This window comes from Aquila chrysaetos, chromosome 4 (assembly GCF_900496995.4).
Source record: "Aquila chrysaetos chrysaetos chromosome 4, bAquChr1.4, whole genome shotgun sequence".
Taxonomy (NCBI): domain Eukaryota; kingdom Metazoa; phylum Chordata; class Aves; order Accipitriformes; family Accipitridae; genus Aquila; species Aquila chrysaetos.
In genome coordinates this window covers 740,734-758,106 of record NC_044007.1, presented here as the reverse complement: position 1 = coordinate 758,106, position 17,373 = coordinate 740,734, and the positions used below count along the sequence as shown (strand labels likewise).

At 44.8% G+C, this 17,373-nt stretch overlaps 1 protein-coding gene across 6 annotated transcripts in view; it reads right to left on the bottom strand.

The window, feature by feature from the left end:
* The window catches only part of HSF1 (heat shock transcription factor 1), a 71,832-nt gene that overhangs the window by 33,648 nt on the left and 20,811 nt on the right, over positions 1-17,373 (bottom strand). For 5 of the 6 annotated variants that reach the window (XM_030011355.2, XM_030011356.2, XM_030011357.2 and 2 more), the window contains exons 3-4: positions 12,348-12,484; positions 10,325-10,449 (exon numbers count right to left, since the gene is read on the bottom strand). In XM_030011355.2, the coding sequence (XP_029867215.1) occupies positions 10,325-10,449; positions 12,348-12,484 (262 nt within the window). Of the gene's footprint in view, positions 1-10,324; positions 10,450-12,347; positions 12,485-12,676; positions 12,804-17,373 lie in introns of those variants that run through there. The other variant, XM_041122937.1, reaches the window with a different exon arrangement.

The following is a 17,373-nucleotide window of genomic DNA, read 5'->3' as shown; positions in this document are numbered from 1 at the left end:
GATTCTGCCCCTCTGCTCCGCTCTGGTGAGACCCCCCTGGAGCACTGCGTCCAGCTCTGGGGTCCCCAGCACGAGACAGACACGGACCTGTTGGAGCAGGTCCAGAGGAGGGACACGGGAATGGTCCGAGGGCTGGAGCACCTCTGCTGTGAGGAAAGGCTGAGAGAGTTGGGGTTGTTCAGCCTGGAGAAGAGAAGGCTCCGGGGAGACCTTCAAGCAGCCTTCCAGTACCTAAAGGGGGCCTACAAGAAAGCCAGAGAGGGACTTTTTACAAGGGCATGTAGTGATAGGACACGGGGTAATGGCTTTAAACTGAAAGATTAGAGGAAGAAGTTCTTCTCTGTGAGGGTGGTGGGGCACTGGAACAGGTTGCCCAGAGAATTTGTGGATGCCCCATCCCTGGAAGTGTTCAAGGCCAGGTTGGATGGGGCTTTGAGCAACCTGGTCTAGTGGAAGGTGTCCCTGCCCATGGCAGGGGGGTTGGACTGGATGATCTTTCAGGTCCCTTCCAACCCAAAGCATTCTATGATTCTATGATGGGTCTCAGACTGCAGTATCTCAGGTTTTACGTGGCAGGCAGACAGCTGGACTGCAGTACAGGCATGGTCACTGCCTCTGAGCCCAGCACATCTCCAGGTTCTGTGTTTTAGCCTCCTGTTTCCCCGAAGCGCAGCATCTCCAGCACTACTCCTCTATATCAGCCTGCACGTGATGCCTCCTTCCCATGGTACATCCATCCAAGCAGGTTTGCTGCCCACACATTAACGAATCTCCGCATGTTCACCCACGCTGCTCTTTCCTAGCAAAGATGCTGTTAAAGAACCATACATGAGAAGTAAAACGTTACTTCCTATTACTGCCCTAACTGGCACGGCTCACTGGGACCAAGCCAATGCATCTCTGAAGTACCTTGGATCACTACTGGCTGCTATTTAGAGGTAAAGGTCAAGTTTGCCTGTAAACTGACTTGTGTATAAAAAGCAAAAAGTTAAAACTTGGTTCAAATGTACAGGCTACAGTAACCTGCAGTGTAAGCTCAAAAAGCAGCACAGAAATTCCCGTTCCGGCTTAGGAGACCACATCCCCTCCTGCTCGAAAACACCTCGCACCGCTTGGCCAGGCTGCAGAAACAGGACACAAGATACTACGGACTCATAAAGCATGGTGTAAAACACAGAAAATACCTGGCCAGCAATTTCACAGATGATCATCTTACAAATTTTACGTCTTTGCTATATAGACTGGGCCTCATTTTTTCCACGCCAGGATAGACATGCAGAACAGATATGCAGAACAAAACAGTTGCGCTCTCAGAGCTATTGCGGAAACGTGAAGAGAGAAACAGGGCTGCAGAGTTCTGCTTAATTCTAAGTCTAGGACTAAAAGCCATGCAGTTACTCATCTCCCAGACGATTTTAAGCAGCTTTTAACCAGGGCACCTTACTCCCCAAAGGTGGGAGGGCTTCTGTTAATGAGGCTTTTCTGAGCACGGTGACTAAACTTGGATATCACCTAGTTGGCTTCATTATGTCCTAGCTCAGCTTTTCTCTCACCTAACACTGATGGATTCAATCTTTTCAACAAATGTTCTAATGCAAACTCTATCCCCTTAGGTCAGTGTCAAACGATAATATATATGTTGCTTTTGGAACCCTGAAACCATAAAGCAAGCTACACGGGTCAAAATTATTTGGTATGATTTACTGGGGGTTTGCATACGGTAAACTAATTCTGGTGAAGAGGAATTATACTGCAAAAGGCCAAGTTCTTGTGTCTGTTTAGATTTATTTTTGTCAAGAGAAATTTTAACTTTTAAATTCTGTTAGCAACTGGGGCCTTGTAAAAGCGGCGGGGCCTTGTAAACAGAGTCTGGTCAGGAGGAAGTGCTCTCAGCGTCCCATGGCAGAGCTTCGCGCGCTGAGCCAAAGCGAACACAATCCCTGAAGGAGACATGGAGAAAACTGATAAAAACAGGTGCAGACACCACGGCTAGCTCGCTGCTTTCAACAATCTGTTTAAAATTAAACTTACGGATACACTGGGGCTCCCAGCGGACTCGAGCAGAGCCGATGAATCACGGGGAAGTGACAGCCTCCCCGTCTCACCTTCCTGCCCCGTGCTTTGTGCGAGGGCAGTAGCACTTGGGAAAGCTGCAGGCAGGGGAGCACCGAGCGCGGTCGCTGCCGGGAGAGCCAGGTGCTAGCAGGCAGGCAGAGATCTCCTTCCTCCCTACAAAAGAACTTGTCAGGACAGATATTTCCAATTCAAGGGACAATGTCTCCATTGAGAGGGCTGGTTTGGTTTCACCACTGTCCTTACGCAGCCAGTGGTCAGGCTCATTTTGTTATGCTTGTAACGTTAGTAATTACTGCAATGCTTTGCCAGGGCAATGCCACAGCTGCGCAGAAATCCATTATCTACTACTCTACACCTACAGTAGACGCACACAGATAAAAAGAAGTCCAAGTGTTATCTTCTTGAGTTGTTTACAGTCCTAAAAGACAAGCGTGCTACCACACCTAAGGTTAAGCTAAACCACTCTCCTTACAGAGCGGCAGGCGGATCACAAGAGATGAGGAATTACAGAAAGACACTGATAGAACTGGAGCTGGGAAAGAACATTATATTCAGATAAATGTTGCTGAGTACCTGTCAGCTAGTGAGGCACCGCAAGAGCCAGCTTTAATTGCAATTGTCAGTTTAAAATCTAAACAGTTCCAAGCTAAAAAGCCCAGAAGAAAACATTTGGCTTAGATGAGTCACAGCTTCAGAAGCTAAGAAAGCAGAACGGAAGCCAAGAGAAACTGCAGAAATTCTAGGTCAGTAACCTGCTCAAAATTTAGTGTAATTAATAACCACTCTTTGCTTGAAGATATCTCTGGAAGGCAACGGCCTCCCAGCTGCCGGGACGGTGTTCAAGTGGATGCCATTCCCCCTTGCTGAGGCTGGGGTTCCTATCCTTTCTCCCGCAGTGGTCTCTGATGACTTTCCAATTTTAAAATACTAGAAGATAAAAGCAATCAGAAATAGAAAAGATACTAACAGTAACGCTTTTAACACAAAACATCTCATGTGAGAAAAAGCATACTGGCTGTTGTTAAATTAAGCATTTAAGTTACGCAGTACCCTTTAATATCAAAAGATGACTTACTACAGTCAACCTGTTAATAATGGTTCTAGCAAAGCCTCAGCACCGATAAGAAACTGCTGATGGTGCTGCAGAGTAAAAAGCAGTACTTTCCAACGCAATTCCCAAATACCAGCACAAAGAAGTTACGAGAAGATGTTAAGTAACCGATGCTTAAGCTGGGCAGTAATTATGTTGACCCTGGAGGGAAAGAGAGCAAGAGTTATACAACAATGTGCAGCCAAAGCCGTTAGCCTTGGTGCCCCAGCTCCGGCAAGGCTTGCAGCATTAGCTGGTCACATCTGGTCTTCACTTTTGGAAAAGCCAAGTGTCTTTCGGCTGCTGCGATCCCCGACATGTCCGAGCGATGTCAGGCTGCAGGAATGCCAGGCTGCACGGTGACAGTTCCAAAGAATCACTTCTACACCAGACTTGCATGAGATACCGTGATTTAGAGAATAGGAAAATGAAAGGGATGTGATAGCATGAGCTGTCTGAAGTAGAGTACAAAACCGAAACCAAAATTCAAGGCCTCACTGTGACTTATTTAATCTACGCAGAACTGCCTGAAGGGGTTGTCTTCACATGCTCCAATAAATTTCACTTCATGATAAACAGGAAAAAAAATCAGCAAAGGAAGTAATTGTCAGATGGTTAACTATCTGAAAAAAGCAGCTGAGAATAACAGAGGAGCTTAACCAAGCACAGTGACGCACTTTCAACCTCGACTCCAGATCCCCCTTCAGCTAGCAGAAGCGGATGAAAGCTCTGCTACAGCACCGCTGCCAGAACGAAAGGCGACTCCTTGTTTCTTTAGCAAGAGGCGAGGGACCCTCAGGCTTTAAGTTCCCCAGAATGAGAAGATTTGCTCTTTTTGCACATCTTTCTCCACGAGGTAACTACAAGGACAAAGGAATCGTGATGCAATATGACCCTTAACTCCAAAAGCCAGGAAGGCGGGAGGCCACAAAGAGCATTAAAATCTTCCCTAAAGCTCCCAGTCATTTCAGACACTTGTTTCACCTGTAGCTTGCTTGCCTTTTTTTTAAAAAAAAAAAAACAAAAAAAACCCCACCCCAAACCAAAACCAAAGCCGCCACCCGCCCCCCCCCAAACCTCCCCAAAACCCCAAACCCAAACCCAAGGCAAAAAAACCCAACTCTCCAGAGGCCCATCAAGTACCTGGAAGAAGACAAGGGACTTCTGTTTTCCAGGAGAAGCAAAAAAAACCACCCTAAAACTAACACCACCCCCCCCCCCCCCAAATATGTCAAACTAAGAGCACAGAAGTGCAGATTAACCAAACCTAAACAGGTGAGATTCCCCTGTGTTCCAGGGAAGCGCTGTCCTCACTCACAAAACCTCAGCCCCTCGGGAGCACTATCCAGTTCTGCTGAAGGAGCTGCTGACAAGGAAGAATAAATATTTTCATATCCAAAGTTCAGTTTATCTACTTTTCATCATTTGCTGCCAGTGTTAGAGACTGACAGCAAATTATCCAGACACACATTATTACATGACAGCGGAGATGCGTTTGATTGTATTCCTGAGCCTTTCAGGCAGACTTTTTGAGCTAAGCTGTGTCAATATGAGAAGATTTGAGAAGGTCTGTTCACAGCTGTGCAATAAAAAGACATTTACTAGGAGCATTATATTGGATGTGCCAAAGATGATATCCAATTCAAACCAGTAAAAACCCCCAGAACAGCTTTTCCTCTACTAGCTTCAACCCATATGCATTTTCAATATGTTCTAAAGATCTTACTTCAACAGAAGACAAGCCGTGACTGTAAACCTTTTTTTATGCCAACAAAGCAGCTTAATATAAATTACACCTGGTGTGTTTAGCGAAAGTGGAGCCCCTTCCCCTGATCAAAATACACCTTTAGACAGAAAAAAATAATTAAGAATGGAGTGTTTCAGGCACTAAGAAATAGCTTTATGCTTCTGGCACCCTCATCCCTTTGGAGATGACTGTCACTGTTTCAGGTAATACAAACCAGTTGTAATTTCCCACCATGACCATGCAGACACATCTCACTAGATGCATGAGGCAGATGGAACACTTCTGTGCTCAGCCTTGGTCAGACATCAGAGCCCTTTGCTAGAGGAGTATGATCAAGCAGATGAAGAGCTGGACTACAGACACTCTTTCAGCTGCTACCTGCCCACCCCCATAACAGGAACAACTCCCCGTTTCCACTGGTGACTCCGCATGGAATCCAGCAGAATTTCACAGGAGTGACTCTCAGGCTGTGGCTAAAGCGCAGGTCTCCTCTACAGCCGAGCAAGTCTACTCAGATCCAAGTTCAACAGGGAGAACAAAGTCACATTTACAGTCAGCTCATGTTAGTGTCTACTAACATACTCTCTGTTCAAGGGGAAAAGTCTTGGAATTGGATTCCTCGAAAATCTGTAAGATGGGAACAGGTCTGTTGGTGAGGGGGGAGGAGAAGAGCACTAGCAAGACACCAGACACTGAAATCTTTCCAGACCATACTTTGTGGCATCAGATTTTCAAGCCAAAAAAAGCCAGAACACTGGGCTCATCTGGTCTGTAAAGCACAAGACATAGCACTTACATGCGTTCGCTCCTGCTTCAAGTCCAATAGCTGTGCTGAAATGGAGAATCTTGAATTCACATTTTCAGCAGTGAAGAAATCAACCACAGCCTTCCACGTATTATTCAAATACTTCTTTTCACTTAAGAGCACAGACCTTATTGCTAGTCTAATTTTGACTATTTTCACCTCTGTCACTGCATGAAAAAGACTCAAGCTACCGTTCCTTGGGCTGGAGTTACATCCAGAGGTGCATGCACATCAGCATTCACTCACCTTCCTTTTTCAGTAAAAAAAGCTGAGCTCCTCCAGTCACTCGTTACTCAGCAAGTTTCCTATCACTTTAGTCATTCCTGTTTCTGTTCCTGAAGTTTGCTCAATGATTCAGCATTCTTACACTGCTGACACAAGACCTAGACACACTCCTCTGGTTGTGATCAGACTACGTCTTTACAAAGTCAACAGTTAACCGAGATCCCCTACATATAATCATTACTATCAAAAGAGAATGTATGCAGGACCTTTCAGTCCCATTGCAAGCTCATTTTCAGAGTTACCGCTCTTCATTCATAGTAATCTTGCACTTAGCCAAACAAAAATATGCTGTTTTTATAGCAAAATTAACCTGTTTCTAACTCACAGTTGAAAAACACTCAGACGTTCAGCTGAAGTTCACTTCACACAATGTAACTTCAGGTAATCCACGCGGGCGTTTGAACTCTTGGCAGCTGTTTCTAGAAGCTGGGGTGTGCAAGACCAGCGTGAGGAAGTTTGAACCACACTGTGTATTTCTGTGCAGAAAAAACTCAGGAGGTCAGCATTATTAAACTCCTCCCTCAAAGACCAACACGCACCAGTTTGTTTGACAGCTGGCCTCCTCCTTACCAAGTCCGAGCCTGTCGCAGTCTGAAATGGGCTTTTTTTCCATTCCCTGACCACCGTGGGTGCACGGCTCTAGCCAGCAGTGGTTTGTCTGCATTAACGGCTGACGAAGCAGCAGGCCTGTCTGGAAGTTCTGCATTGCGACTGAAGTCTCTTCCATCTTGTGCGGACACAAACGGTTCCCATATTGAGCCATTAACGTGTCTCAAGCCTCCACGCTGGAGGATTAAAAGCCATTATTCCCACAGAATTTGCAAGAGACCTCTGCACACTTTGTGGTGCTGTTAAGGCAGGAATCCAACGGGATTCTGGCTGCAGCCAGCTGCAGTGATTCAGTGAGAAGCGGCACCACAATAGGCACAAGTTGAAGGTCTTAACCCACACCATTTCACCTACGAAATGATGGTAGCTGAGCAGGTGCTAGAGGAGGTTGACTGTTGACACTGGTGTGGAGAAGGGAAAGAAGAACCTGGAATAACCCTGCTGTGGAGACGCAACCTGATGCAAACCAGCAGGCCCTCAAGAGCATTCCATAAACTCGTCAAGAAAACAAGTGACAATGACGTGATGGTAAGAACCAGCTGATGCTTTGAAGCACACCACAGATCCAGAACTAGAAAGGCTAATCTTAAGTGAATTGGATGTATTATTATTCAAGAAGCAAGAAAATAATTTTTAACCACAAGTTCCTGAGAAAATGAAGACTTGAAACATGGCTTGCAAACTCCACCCTCCCGAAAAGGAACAGCAGTTTAAGTATAGGGATCCGGTACTAATAATGGAGACGGGAAAAATTAAAGATAATGAAACGCAGACCCAAAAGCTGTGTTTATTGAGAGATGGGGAGAACCTGCAGAAGACCAAAAAAACCCAGTTACTAATGGCTGTGATGGATGGAGAAGTAGCCAGGAAGAATGGAACACATTAAACCAAGAAAAGGTTACTATGCTATTACAAGCTACAGAGAGCTTGCAGCTGGATATTCCAACCCAGAGCCCGTACAGCACTTGCTCGCTCGGGGTAAGTCCCCCCACGCAGCTCAGCCCAGCAGCCTGTCCAGGCTGAGGAGTGATGGTCCCATCACCCTGCTCCTCTGCTCCCAGACCTGCTGAGGAACCTGCCCCTCTGCTCATTAGTCCCCCACTTCTTTTTGTTGGATGTTCTCTGTTGTGCTGGCAATCAAACCAGCTCTTGTGGCAGAGTACCAGAGCCACGGCGCGGTACGGAGCGGGAGGACATGCGCAGCAGCCGGTACGGCGAAGGGCAGCAGCCCTTTTGGGGAGCAGGCGGCTGCTCGGCTGGCTCAGCTGGGACTGCACTTCTTCCAGGCATCAGTCTCAAGAAGAAGACCTGCTAATAGGCAGTTGCACAGCACTCGTAGTTCACACAAATCGTTTAATTTTGATTGTCTTACAGGAGCCTATTTACCCGATAAGCTTTCAAAGAAGTACAAAACACATTTCTTATTAATTGGTCAATAACTATCTTCCTGGAAGGAGGGTGAAAGCTTTGCTGCTTTGAGGGAGGTTCTCAGTTCTCTGCTATCAGTAGAGCTCAAAGTACTGCTGTAGGCACTCCACCTAGTGGTTTAGAGACCATTTATAATTAATAATGCTAATGTTTGCTTTAGCAAGAGCCAGCAGAGCAGCCAGAATGCAGCCTAGAGACCTATAATGCATTTGTGAACGCTCTCATCCTTAACGCAGGGGTACGAGCCTAGACAATCTCAAAACATGCCACAGGACTGCAGAAGCCACGGAAATTTAGATGAGCGCCGTGTGGTGGGAGCACAAGACTGGCAGCTGGGTTTGAAGATGGCTCTTAATGTTGCTTATTCCTCCTGAACAAGGGACAGAAAACAAACGTGCAAAAGCAGAAGCCTCCCACACGAACTTGTCATAACGGCTGGGACTAGAGCTGCCAAAAGACACAACGCATCACAGCGAGTGGCAAACTAATTGTTTTAGGCAGCTGATTGCTTTTCCAGGAAAGTGGAAAAAAAATGGCTTCCAATCCAGGGACACACAAGTTTACCCTGTTGTGGATTTAACAGCGGGTTCATTACTAATGAGCCATCTGATATAACTTGTACAATTGCTGGCGGACTAATGAAGATTTTGCTGGCTACACGCGTGTCGAGTATGCTTCATTAAGGTAGCTTTTTGGTCATTCAAGGTTGGCTGCACATGAGTTTTTCATTCAAAGCCATGCTAGGCAAGTCACTTAGTTCACTTGAAAGGGAAAAGAGAAAGAGCCACCTCTGCTGTCTACAGACCCACAAAACTGCAGTATTGATAACAGTGCACAAATCTTTTACCTGCCACCATTTACCAACAGGTCAGAAGGACAATCTACTTTTCTTTCTCCCCTTACAAAGAGCCTGAGGAGAAGCACAGCCTAGATATAAGGCTGGGCACTCACACCTGGGGCAAACCAGAATATGAAGAGAATCATCTAGAATGACCTAGGAGACGAAGCGGGTTCTCTCCCCTCCCATGAACACCAGAGGTGCTAGAGAAGTGATCTGCAAGCAGAAGATATAGTAATGAAATCCAAGAAAAGGGAGGCTTTGGAACACAGTGTGGAGGAAGTATTATTCCATTATGAAACTGTCCCTTCAAAAGCCCCCACCCCGCTTTCCTGCTTCATCCAGCAAGAATGGAGGGCTGCTTGCTCCATTTTCCATAAGACCCAGAAGCAAATTCCTTAGAAACAATGGCAGAGATGAAGAAGCTAGGCATAAAATAAAATTCACTGATATATGATTCATTCCACTTTGTGGAGAGGTAAACAAAGAGAGAGAAAAAAAAAAAAAAAAAAGAGCTTTAAACCAAGATTTATAAAGGTGCCTAAGGAAATCAGACACCCAGACCCCCATATTCCTTGGACTCAACAGGTATGTAAACTTAAAAGGCAACTTTAAGAACCTCAGTGCAAGTCTTACAACTGGCAGATTATACACAGATCCTGCTATCTGGGAGGGCAGCCAGTTCCTGGTGCATCACTTAAAAGATTCTGACTAGGTGACGTTAACTAAATTCTTCTGCATGACCAGCATGGGAAAAAGTCACTTAAGGGTGAGCAACAGTGCCCTGATAATCTCTAAAGGTAAGGCAGTGTTTATCAGTGGGACTCAAGATCACCCATTTTGCCTCCCAACCCAACAGCAAATACTGGGTGAGCAGTATCTGGTGAGAATTTAACTGGGTGCAATTAAGAAGTCAAGAGCCTGGAGTAAGCATACAGTATTAGAACAGAAGTTATCCCAAATGACTTGAATACCCTGGTGCAGTGTAAGACAAGACAGAATAGTTGTGTCTTGCGGGACGAAAAATAATCACAAGGGAAACACCCAGCACCATGCACTGACTGAAATTTCAGATTGTAACCCTCGTGGCAGTGAAGGAAGTTCCTGAAGTCTTCACAGCCTTTCCAACTGATACCTCAAAGCAGAGCTGTAGTCCAAAGAAGCTCTACACTTGTGTTTGGGGTCACGGGTCTGGTTGCTGTGACACCAGGTCTTTAATGGGTTTTAACTGTGTTCAAAAGGTCCCTCCACCACCCCCTTCTTGCCCTAAGCAGAAAGCCTCTTAAAGCCCAGGCTATACTCTTGAGACAAATGGAAACTGGAACAGAGAGCAAGCAAGCAGCAGCCAGCCTTCTCTCAGATAAGGTCTTAAAAATAATGTGTTCAGGAAAGAAATCATGGGCAAACTCTCCTGCATTTTCTGCCACCCCCTCCCCACATACATACTGCTTCATGGCTATCAGCTTGGAGTCCATGCTCTCCTGCTTTCCTTTCATCACCTGGATGTCAGTCAGTAACTTGGTTACATTGTCTTGCCGAACCTTTATATCCTCATTCTTTATACTGGATACCTGGAGACAGAAAGGAAGATGTCAGTGATGTTTCCTTCCTCCAAAATGGTTATTTAAGCTTCAAAGTTGATACTGCATATAATTTATCTTGCCCCTCTAGACCAACCGCTGCATTCACACCTGAGTGCATTGTGTCAAAGGACTAAAACCAGCCACCTACAAAGCAAGTTTTCTGCAAGCATATTGCTATATGAAAACATCAAATTCTGTCACAGCCTTAAAAAAAAAAAAATAATCTTTTTGGATCAGAAATACAGTGCTCAGGTAAAAGTGAAGGCCTGCACCAGACCTGTTTGCCTACGCAAACCTTCAGATAGGCAATCGGCCAAGACATTCATTCTTATCTATGACATTCCTAAAACTAAAACTTACCAGTCACAAAGACCAGGAAGCACATTTGCACTTGAGATAGGAAACAAACATTCGCCTCACGCACTTTCAAAAGTATCTGCTGCGTGCAGTGAACTGAATATCGGTCTTAGCAATTAAGAAAGTCATTAGCTGGTTTGAGAAAGAAAATCAGGAGAAAAAGGGCAGATGAGCTCACTGCAGCAGAGAGGCCTGCAGGCAGAACAGTAAGCCTCTTCCAGAGATCCCTGAGCAGCAGCCGGTCGCTCGACATCCTCATCATTTCCACTACAAGTGTTAAAGCAGCTGAGGAGAAGATTCTGAGCAGACGACTTTATTTTTCCGATAAAATACTCATGAGAAATGACACCTAGACATGTTTCACAAGAGCTGTACCACGTGAGAAGTCTATGAATCTGCCAACCGTTATAGGGGTTAACACATCTCACCTATTCAATAGCAGCTTCTCTCCACTTCACTTGCCAGCAGGTCATATATCTTTAAGATCTCTTTACATCCTTCTAACGCGTTTGCCCACTGTGAAAATGTCTAGAGGAACTAAATGCCTCAGTGAAAATGGCACTTACGGTTATTTGAGAGCACCCTGGGATAGGCAGAAGAGTGAGCTACTCTCTCTACACATTGCTTTGATTAATATTTCGAGAAGAATGGCAAAAACATGTTTCTCCAGCCCACACTTCAGGACTAATAAATTAGCCTGCAAAATTCATAAGCATTTTTGGAACTCCTGATACCAACTGTTGCTATACCATGACTTCAGTACATGTACTGCAATTCTGTATTTCAAGAAATGGGGGCAGTTGTAAAGCAGCACATCTGTGAGTTTAAAGGGAAAATGCATAAGTTTATAATTGGGATACGCTGGAGGTTAACACATTTAAAATAATTCAGGTATCTTATCCTTCCTTTTCCTCCTGCCACTACTACATCTAACATATCTCCATGTGTCTGTGTGCGTACACTTTGTATGTACGTATTTTTCATTCCTTGAAGCATTTTAAGTAAAGACTGCAGCTCAACTAGTGATCACTCTCCCTCCTACTGAAAGGTACAATTGCTCTTCAGTCTCTCCAGAGAACACAGTAAACTTCCCTCCACCAAGCTAAACTCAAGCAGATGCTACTTGTCCAGAAAAACAGGAAAAAATATAGAGACCCTTTTTACTGAACTCAGAAACAATTTGGTCTGCAAGGCCAGAGTGCTGGCTCTTTAATGTTGGTGGTGTGGGACAGAGGGGCAGTCTCAAGCAGTGCCATAATGAACCTAATGCTGAAAACATTGAGAAAAAGACCCACAAACAAAAGGGACTGGTACCAAGAACCTGAAGCCAGCTGATTAGCAGGATGGCACTGCGGCTTGTGCCTCGGTGAGAGGGTAGAGACAGCCAGAAGAACTGCTGGCATAAAACAATAACCAAGGACGCCAACGCCCCTCAACTCTTAGAGCACACTGGTGCTTTTCGGACTAATCCTCTGTTTTTAAACAGTTTATCTAGAGCTTGTCCCAAAAGATCTGTTGCATAAACTTACGCTGGTTACTTTCCTCTTGATGTTCTCCAGGAGATGTTCCTGGCCTCGGATGAAGTACGGATGCTGGAATTCAGTATCATCTTTCTCTGGCTTCACCAATCCGCCCTGCTCAATGTGGACAACCTTTCGAAAGCCATCTGAAAATCAAAGGGGAGATAATTGGAGAAAAGCTTAACAAGCTAAATATGAACTTGAGAAAGCAGAAACTAGCACAAGTCACCCTTGTTTGTTTAAATACTCAGCGCTCCATCACTGTGGTATTGCTTTCTAACAAATCTCATCCTAAAAATGCTACGTGGAATGAGGAACCCCTCCTTAAATTGACAGACCTTCGGACCGAGGCTTACGCTGATCCTCTGAACAGCAAGTGGTACGAGTCCTCTCTGGCCACCAGACCCTTGTTTCTCCTTGTTTCTCCCCAGGAGAGCAGAGCCAGGCCATTCAGCTACCTGACCAGAGCAACAGCTTGACACAGACGGCTGAGAAGAGTGGGATCCACTTCTACATCCTAGAATCGTTTTGAAAAACACCTTTCGCTGCTCTCATGAGACCAAGCTACGCCGATGGTTGGCTGATAGCATAGGTCAGCAAGAAGAAAGGCTGAAATTACTGAAACTAAACCAAGAGTCTCCAATTAACCTCCCCATTTCCTGATAAAAGCCCCTCATTCACAGGGAACTGACCTGTTACATGAGTAAACAGCACCTTGCCTTGCCTTTTCAATGCAGAGCAAGATAAGGAAAGACATGTATTTCAACAAAACTTCTTTCAACAATACCGCCAAAAAGAGACTCAAACATTTAGCACACGCTCCAGGCAACCCCAGAGGGCTTATGTTTTATTTATTCAGGGAATAAAAATGGTTTCTGAGAGCAATTAGCAACATACTCAGCAACATACATGATGCAAATGAAGCACCGCAGCCTATTGTCTCACAGACTAATGAAAATAGGAACACCTTGGAGACAAAACCGTGCAAGTGCCCATCAGCACACAACGGGAGATGAGTTATTACTGCATTTAACTGAACTCCCAAGCCCCTCCATTCTCCATTTCAGTGCCTTCTCACAGCAGCACATATTATCTCGCCCTACAAGCCCATGATGCAGGCTGCTGTAGCCAGCACGCCTATAATAAATTTGCACATTCCAGGGCACTGTACACACCCTGATCCTTAACCTGAAAGGAAGGAGGAATTTTCTTATAGTAAAGGAGACCCCAAGGCACAGAAGGTAAACAAATGACTTCCCAAAGGCTTCTGAGCCTTTTCAGAACACTTCTTCGTAAGTGAGCTGTACAACACTACTAGGACAGAGCTGACAATCTCTGCAAACAGGGTTAGTAGTCCAGAAGCAGACATTCAAGTTGACAATCTACTCGCCTTAATACTAAGGCTTAAAATTCTTTTTTTAACCAGTCTGCTCCACCTTAAGAAATATAAATCCACAGCATTTTTCTCATTCTAACATGTGGCAATTAAAAACATCCTGCCTCCAAACAATTCCCCAGAACTACAGCGACAGGCACCACTTTTGTTATCCCCGCAGCAACACAACTGTCTGGTGAGGGTGACGGTGCAATTCCTCTGCTGCATAGGGAAGGGAGAGGCACGGCATGCTGGAAAGCGCTTCCACAACAGTTCAGGCAGAAGTTATGCACCAAAGTCTTCAGATGTACTTAAAACACCTAAAAGCCACTCAAGAACAGAGTGTAGCGCATCAAAGTATTTTTGGATCTCAGCATTTCTGTAAACCGCTAGGATAAATCAAGAGTGTTATTTAAGTTGCTCAGACCACAGCTGTGGTTAAAAAAAAAAAGCTTCCTGCACTTGCAGCAGAAAGTGATTTAGAGAAATTACACGTTATTGTAGTGATATTAGCCAGTTTTCGGTTATTCAAGTCATCCTTAAAAACTAAAGGCCCCGGTCACAAAGCACAGAATGTGCCCCACAGCTATTCAAAGAGCTGGTGTTGAAAGGTAATGAAAATGTCATCCTTTCTAATAACATTGGAATGCTCTCTGCAGCCCACATCTGGAGCATTAAAGTTAATCCCTGATATAACCTCCACGTGAGAGGTGTATGAAAGGCATCCTTTATGTTGCTGCCTATCACAAGAACCCGCAGCCAAAACGTAAATGCAGATCTGTGTGCGCGGGGAGGAAGCCGAGCAGACTGCCGTGAAGCAATGTCTCTGGGATAATCCCAGAATGTTCCTGTTAGCTGGCAGGAAAGAGCAGCTACAAATGCACCCATCAATCTCGGAGCATTTACACAGTCAGGCAGTTCTCGATTTCCTTGCACATCCGAAGGGTAAGAGAAGGATTAAGCAGTATAAGTTTGGAAAACCAGGAAGGGGGGAGCACAGAGAAAAAGACTATTGCTTGATTAGTAGAGGACAGGGAACTAGTAGCACAGAGATACTTGGTCAGAACAGCGAAAGCTTTGGGCAGTCCTCGATCTGTGTACCCAACCTGAAACACCAACTTGGATTCAGTTTGCTCACACAGCAACCAGAGCAGGAGTAAAGGTGTCCCTAGGCAAAATTTCCACCCGAGCTCGCAGCAGATCCCTTGTTTTGCCTGTGGGTGTGCCCAGAAAGGTGACCAAGGCTCGGCACACACTGTGAAACACCAGTTCTGGAGAATTTCATAACCCTCACTCAGGTTTTGCATAGGGATCCACAGCCTGACAGCTAGCTCAGAGGCACTCTTCACGTTACTGGACTATTGACCCAGTCAGGATAACGAACTTCGCATTGCCCTGTGAAGAGGTAACACAGAAATATACAATTATGCTAAACGTGATTTGAGAAAAATGCAACAACAACTGCACAGCTGTACTAGAAGCTAACCAAGCAAATCCCAAAAAACGAAGCGTAGAAAATCATGTTCAATTTTGGGCACCTTTCTCTTTACTCCATGTCCTTTAGCAATCCCTGTTCTTCACACAAACACGCCTAGCAGTGTAGGGACAAACTCTGAATTTACTTTCAAGTTTGGACATACATCTACCATATCACTCAACTCTAAAATAAACTGAAATCCTCAAACTGCCACCAATCACACGCTAAGAAATCTGTTTTATAATTCAAGTAAATCAAAGCCTCTGTAACACAGATTGAGAAGAACAGCATCTATGTTAAAAAACAGATTAAGCATAGGAAAAAAGTTATAAACACCTGAATATGGAAGTTACATTTACTCATTTTCTAGTGCAAGACGTGAAGCCTAGCTTTCCATCATCTCAACACTGTATCATGCTATCATGGTAGTGTAACTGAACATATCAGAAAGATCCCAAAGTCTGGTTGAAGGCAGGAATTCTCTTTGGAGAACCCGACTCTTGAGGTCTGAAAAAAAATCTCAGTTCCATTTCTGATCAGAACACGTTTGTTTTTTTTTTTCCCCCCAGAAGTATTGAACCACTTGGGAAAGGTGTTGTTAGAAAGAAGTTTCAGTCCTGTCTTAGCTTGGTCTTGGAGATTTATTATTTCTTTCTCCCCCCTTTTTAAAAGAACACCTTATCACTCAGATGTGCTTTTGTCCGATCACCTAATTCTGTTCCAGCTCTATCTCCGCTGTTGAAAGGAGGAGCTGACACCCGGAATGATGTTAATCCCCCTGCCCTTTTAACATTACATACAGTGGGGGGGAACAGACCAGACAGCTTGCTTTCTTCTTATTATTCCCCAGTTGCAGCAGCGTCCGTTGGAGAGGCAGCCTTTACCTTATTTGACAAGCTAATGCTCAGGTTGATCCTATTCCAAAGCATTCCAGGACATGCAAGTACTAAAGACACCTGCAGACATGTGCTTTGGAGGGAAGTATCGCCCTCCTCCCTCCAAATGCAAGTCAGATGTGGTGACAGGACGGACAAGAGAAGTGCAGCTGGAAAGGTCACTGCTTGAGCTGGGAAGCAAAGCTGCTGAAGGAGCCTGTCCTTCTGCAGGGTGACCTCCCACCCCCCGCCTGCAGACAGGAGCTGAGCCCTCCTGCCTGTCCTCCAGCAAAAGAAACAGCAAGGAAGGTGAAAAGCACCGATCAGTGATATTCTGGAGTCCTTGTTCTCCTGGCAGGATTTGGTATTTTGGGCATACCTCTCCTCAACGGTGATGGGAAGTGGAGTATTCCGTAGTTCTCTGGGAACTCTTGACCCTTCTCAGAGCTATGCAAGCAGGTGCCACTTTTCATGTACAAATGTGCGTAAGTAAAAAAAAACTCCAAAACAAAAAAACCAAACCAAAACAAACCCGGAAGACAAGAAAAGGTCACGTAAAACCAAGTTAATTTTCCTCCATGACGGTATAGCAAGCTTTATCAACAGAAAAGCAGCAGACATCCCAAAGCATGACATCCTCAAAGCAGGAAAATCAGCAAGATGAAACTGATATAATGTGGGCATAAACCCAACAGAAAAAGCCTTATTTAGGGAGCAGTTAGCAAAATATATTGTAGTGCATGGTCTACGAGTGTGGGCCCAGTCCTATCCAGCATCTTCATTAATGGCATGAAGGACTGAATAGAGCATGTTTGCTAAATTGGCTGATAAGACGCAGCTGCGAAGAGCTGCAAGTATGTTGAAAGACATGACTGCAATTCAAAGTGATCTTGGCAAGAGGAATGAAAGTCACTACTGACAAATACAAGGTACAACTCTGAGGCAGGAGTAAAACCAAAGAAATATGGGAGGGAAAACCACTGGGTAGATAGTAGCTCAAGAGAAGATAATGCGAGCGCTGTAATGGATCGTGAACTGAACATAAATTCAATGTCATACTGCTGAGGAAAAGGCCAATGCCATAATGCGACATACACAAAAGTATTGCCTTCAAGACACACGAATTACTCTTTTTATTCTATCCAATGATACACCCAATGTTGGCTACTGCACTTCAACAAAGAGATGGAACAAAGTCAGTTGAGAAAAGAATGCAAATGATTAAAGGATGGAAAACAACCTAAAAGAATTAAAAAAACAGGCTGTTTACTCTGAAGAAAAAAAAAAAGAAAAAAAGAGAGGACTGAA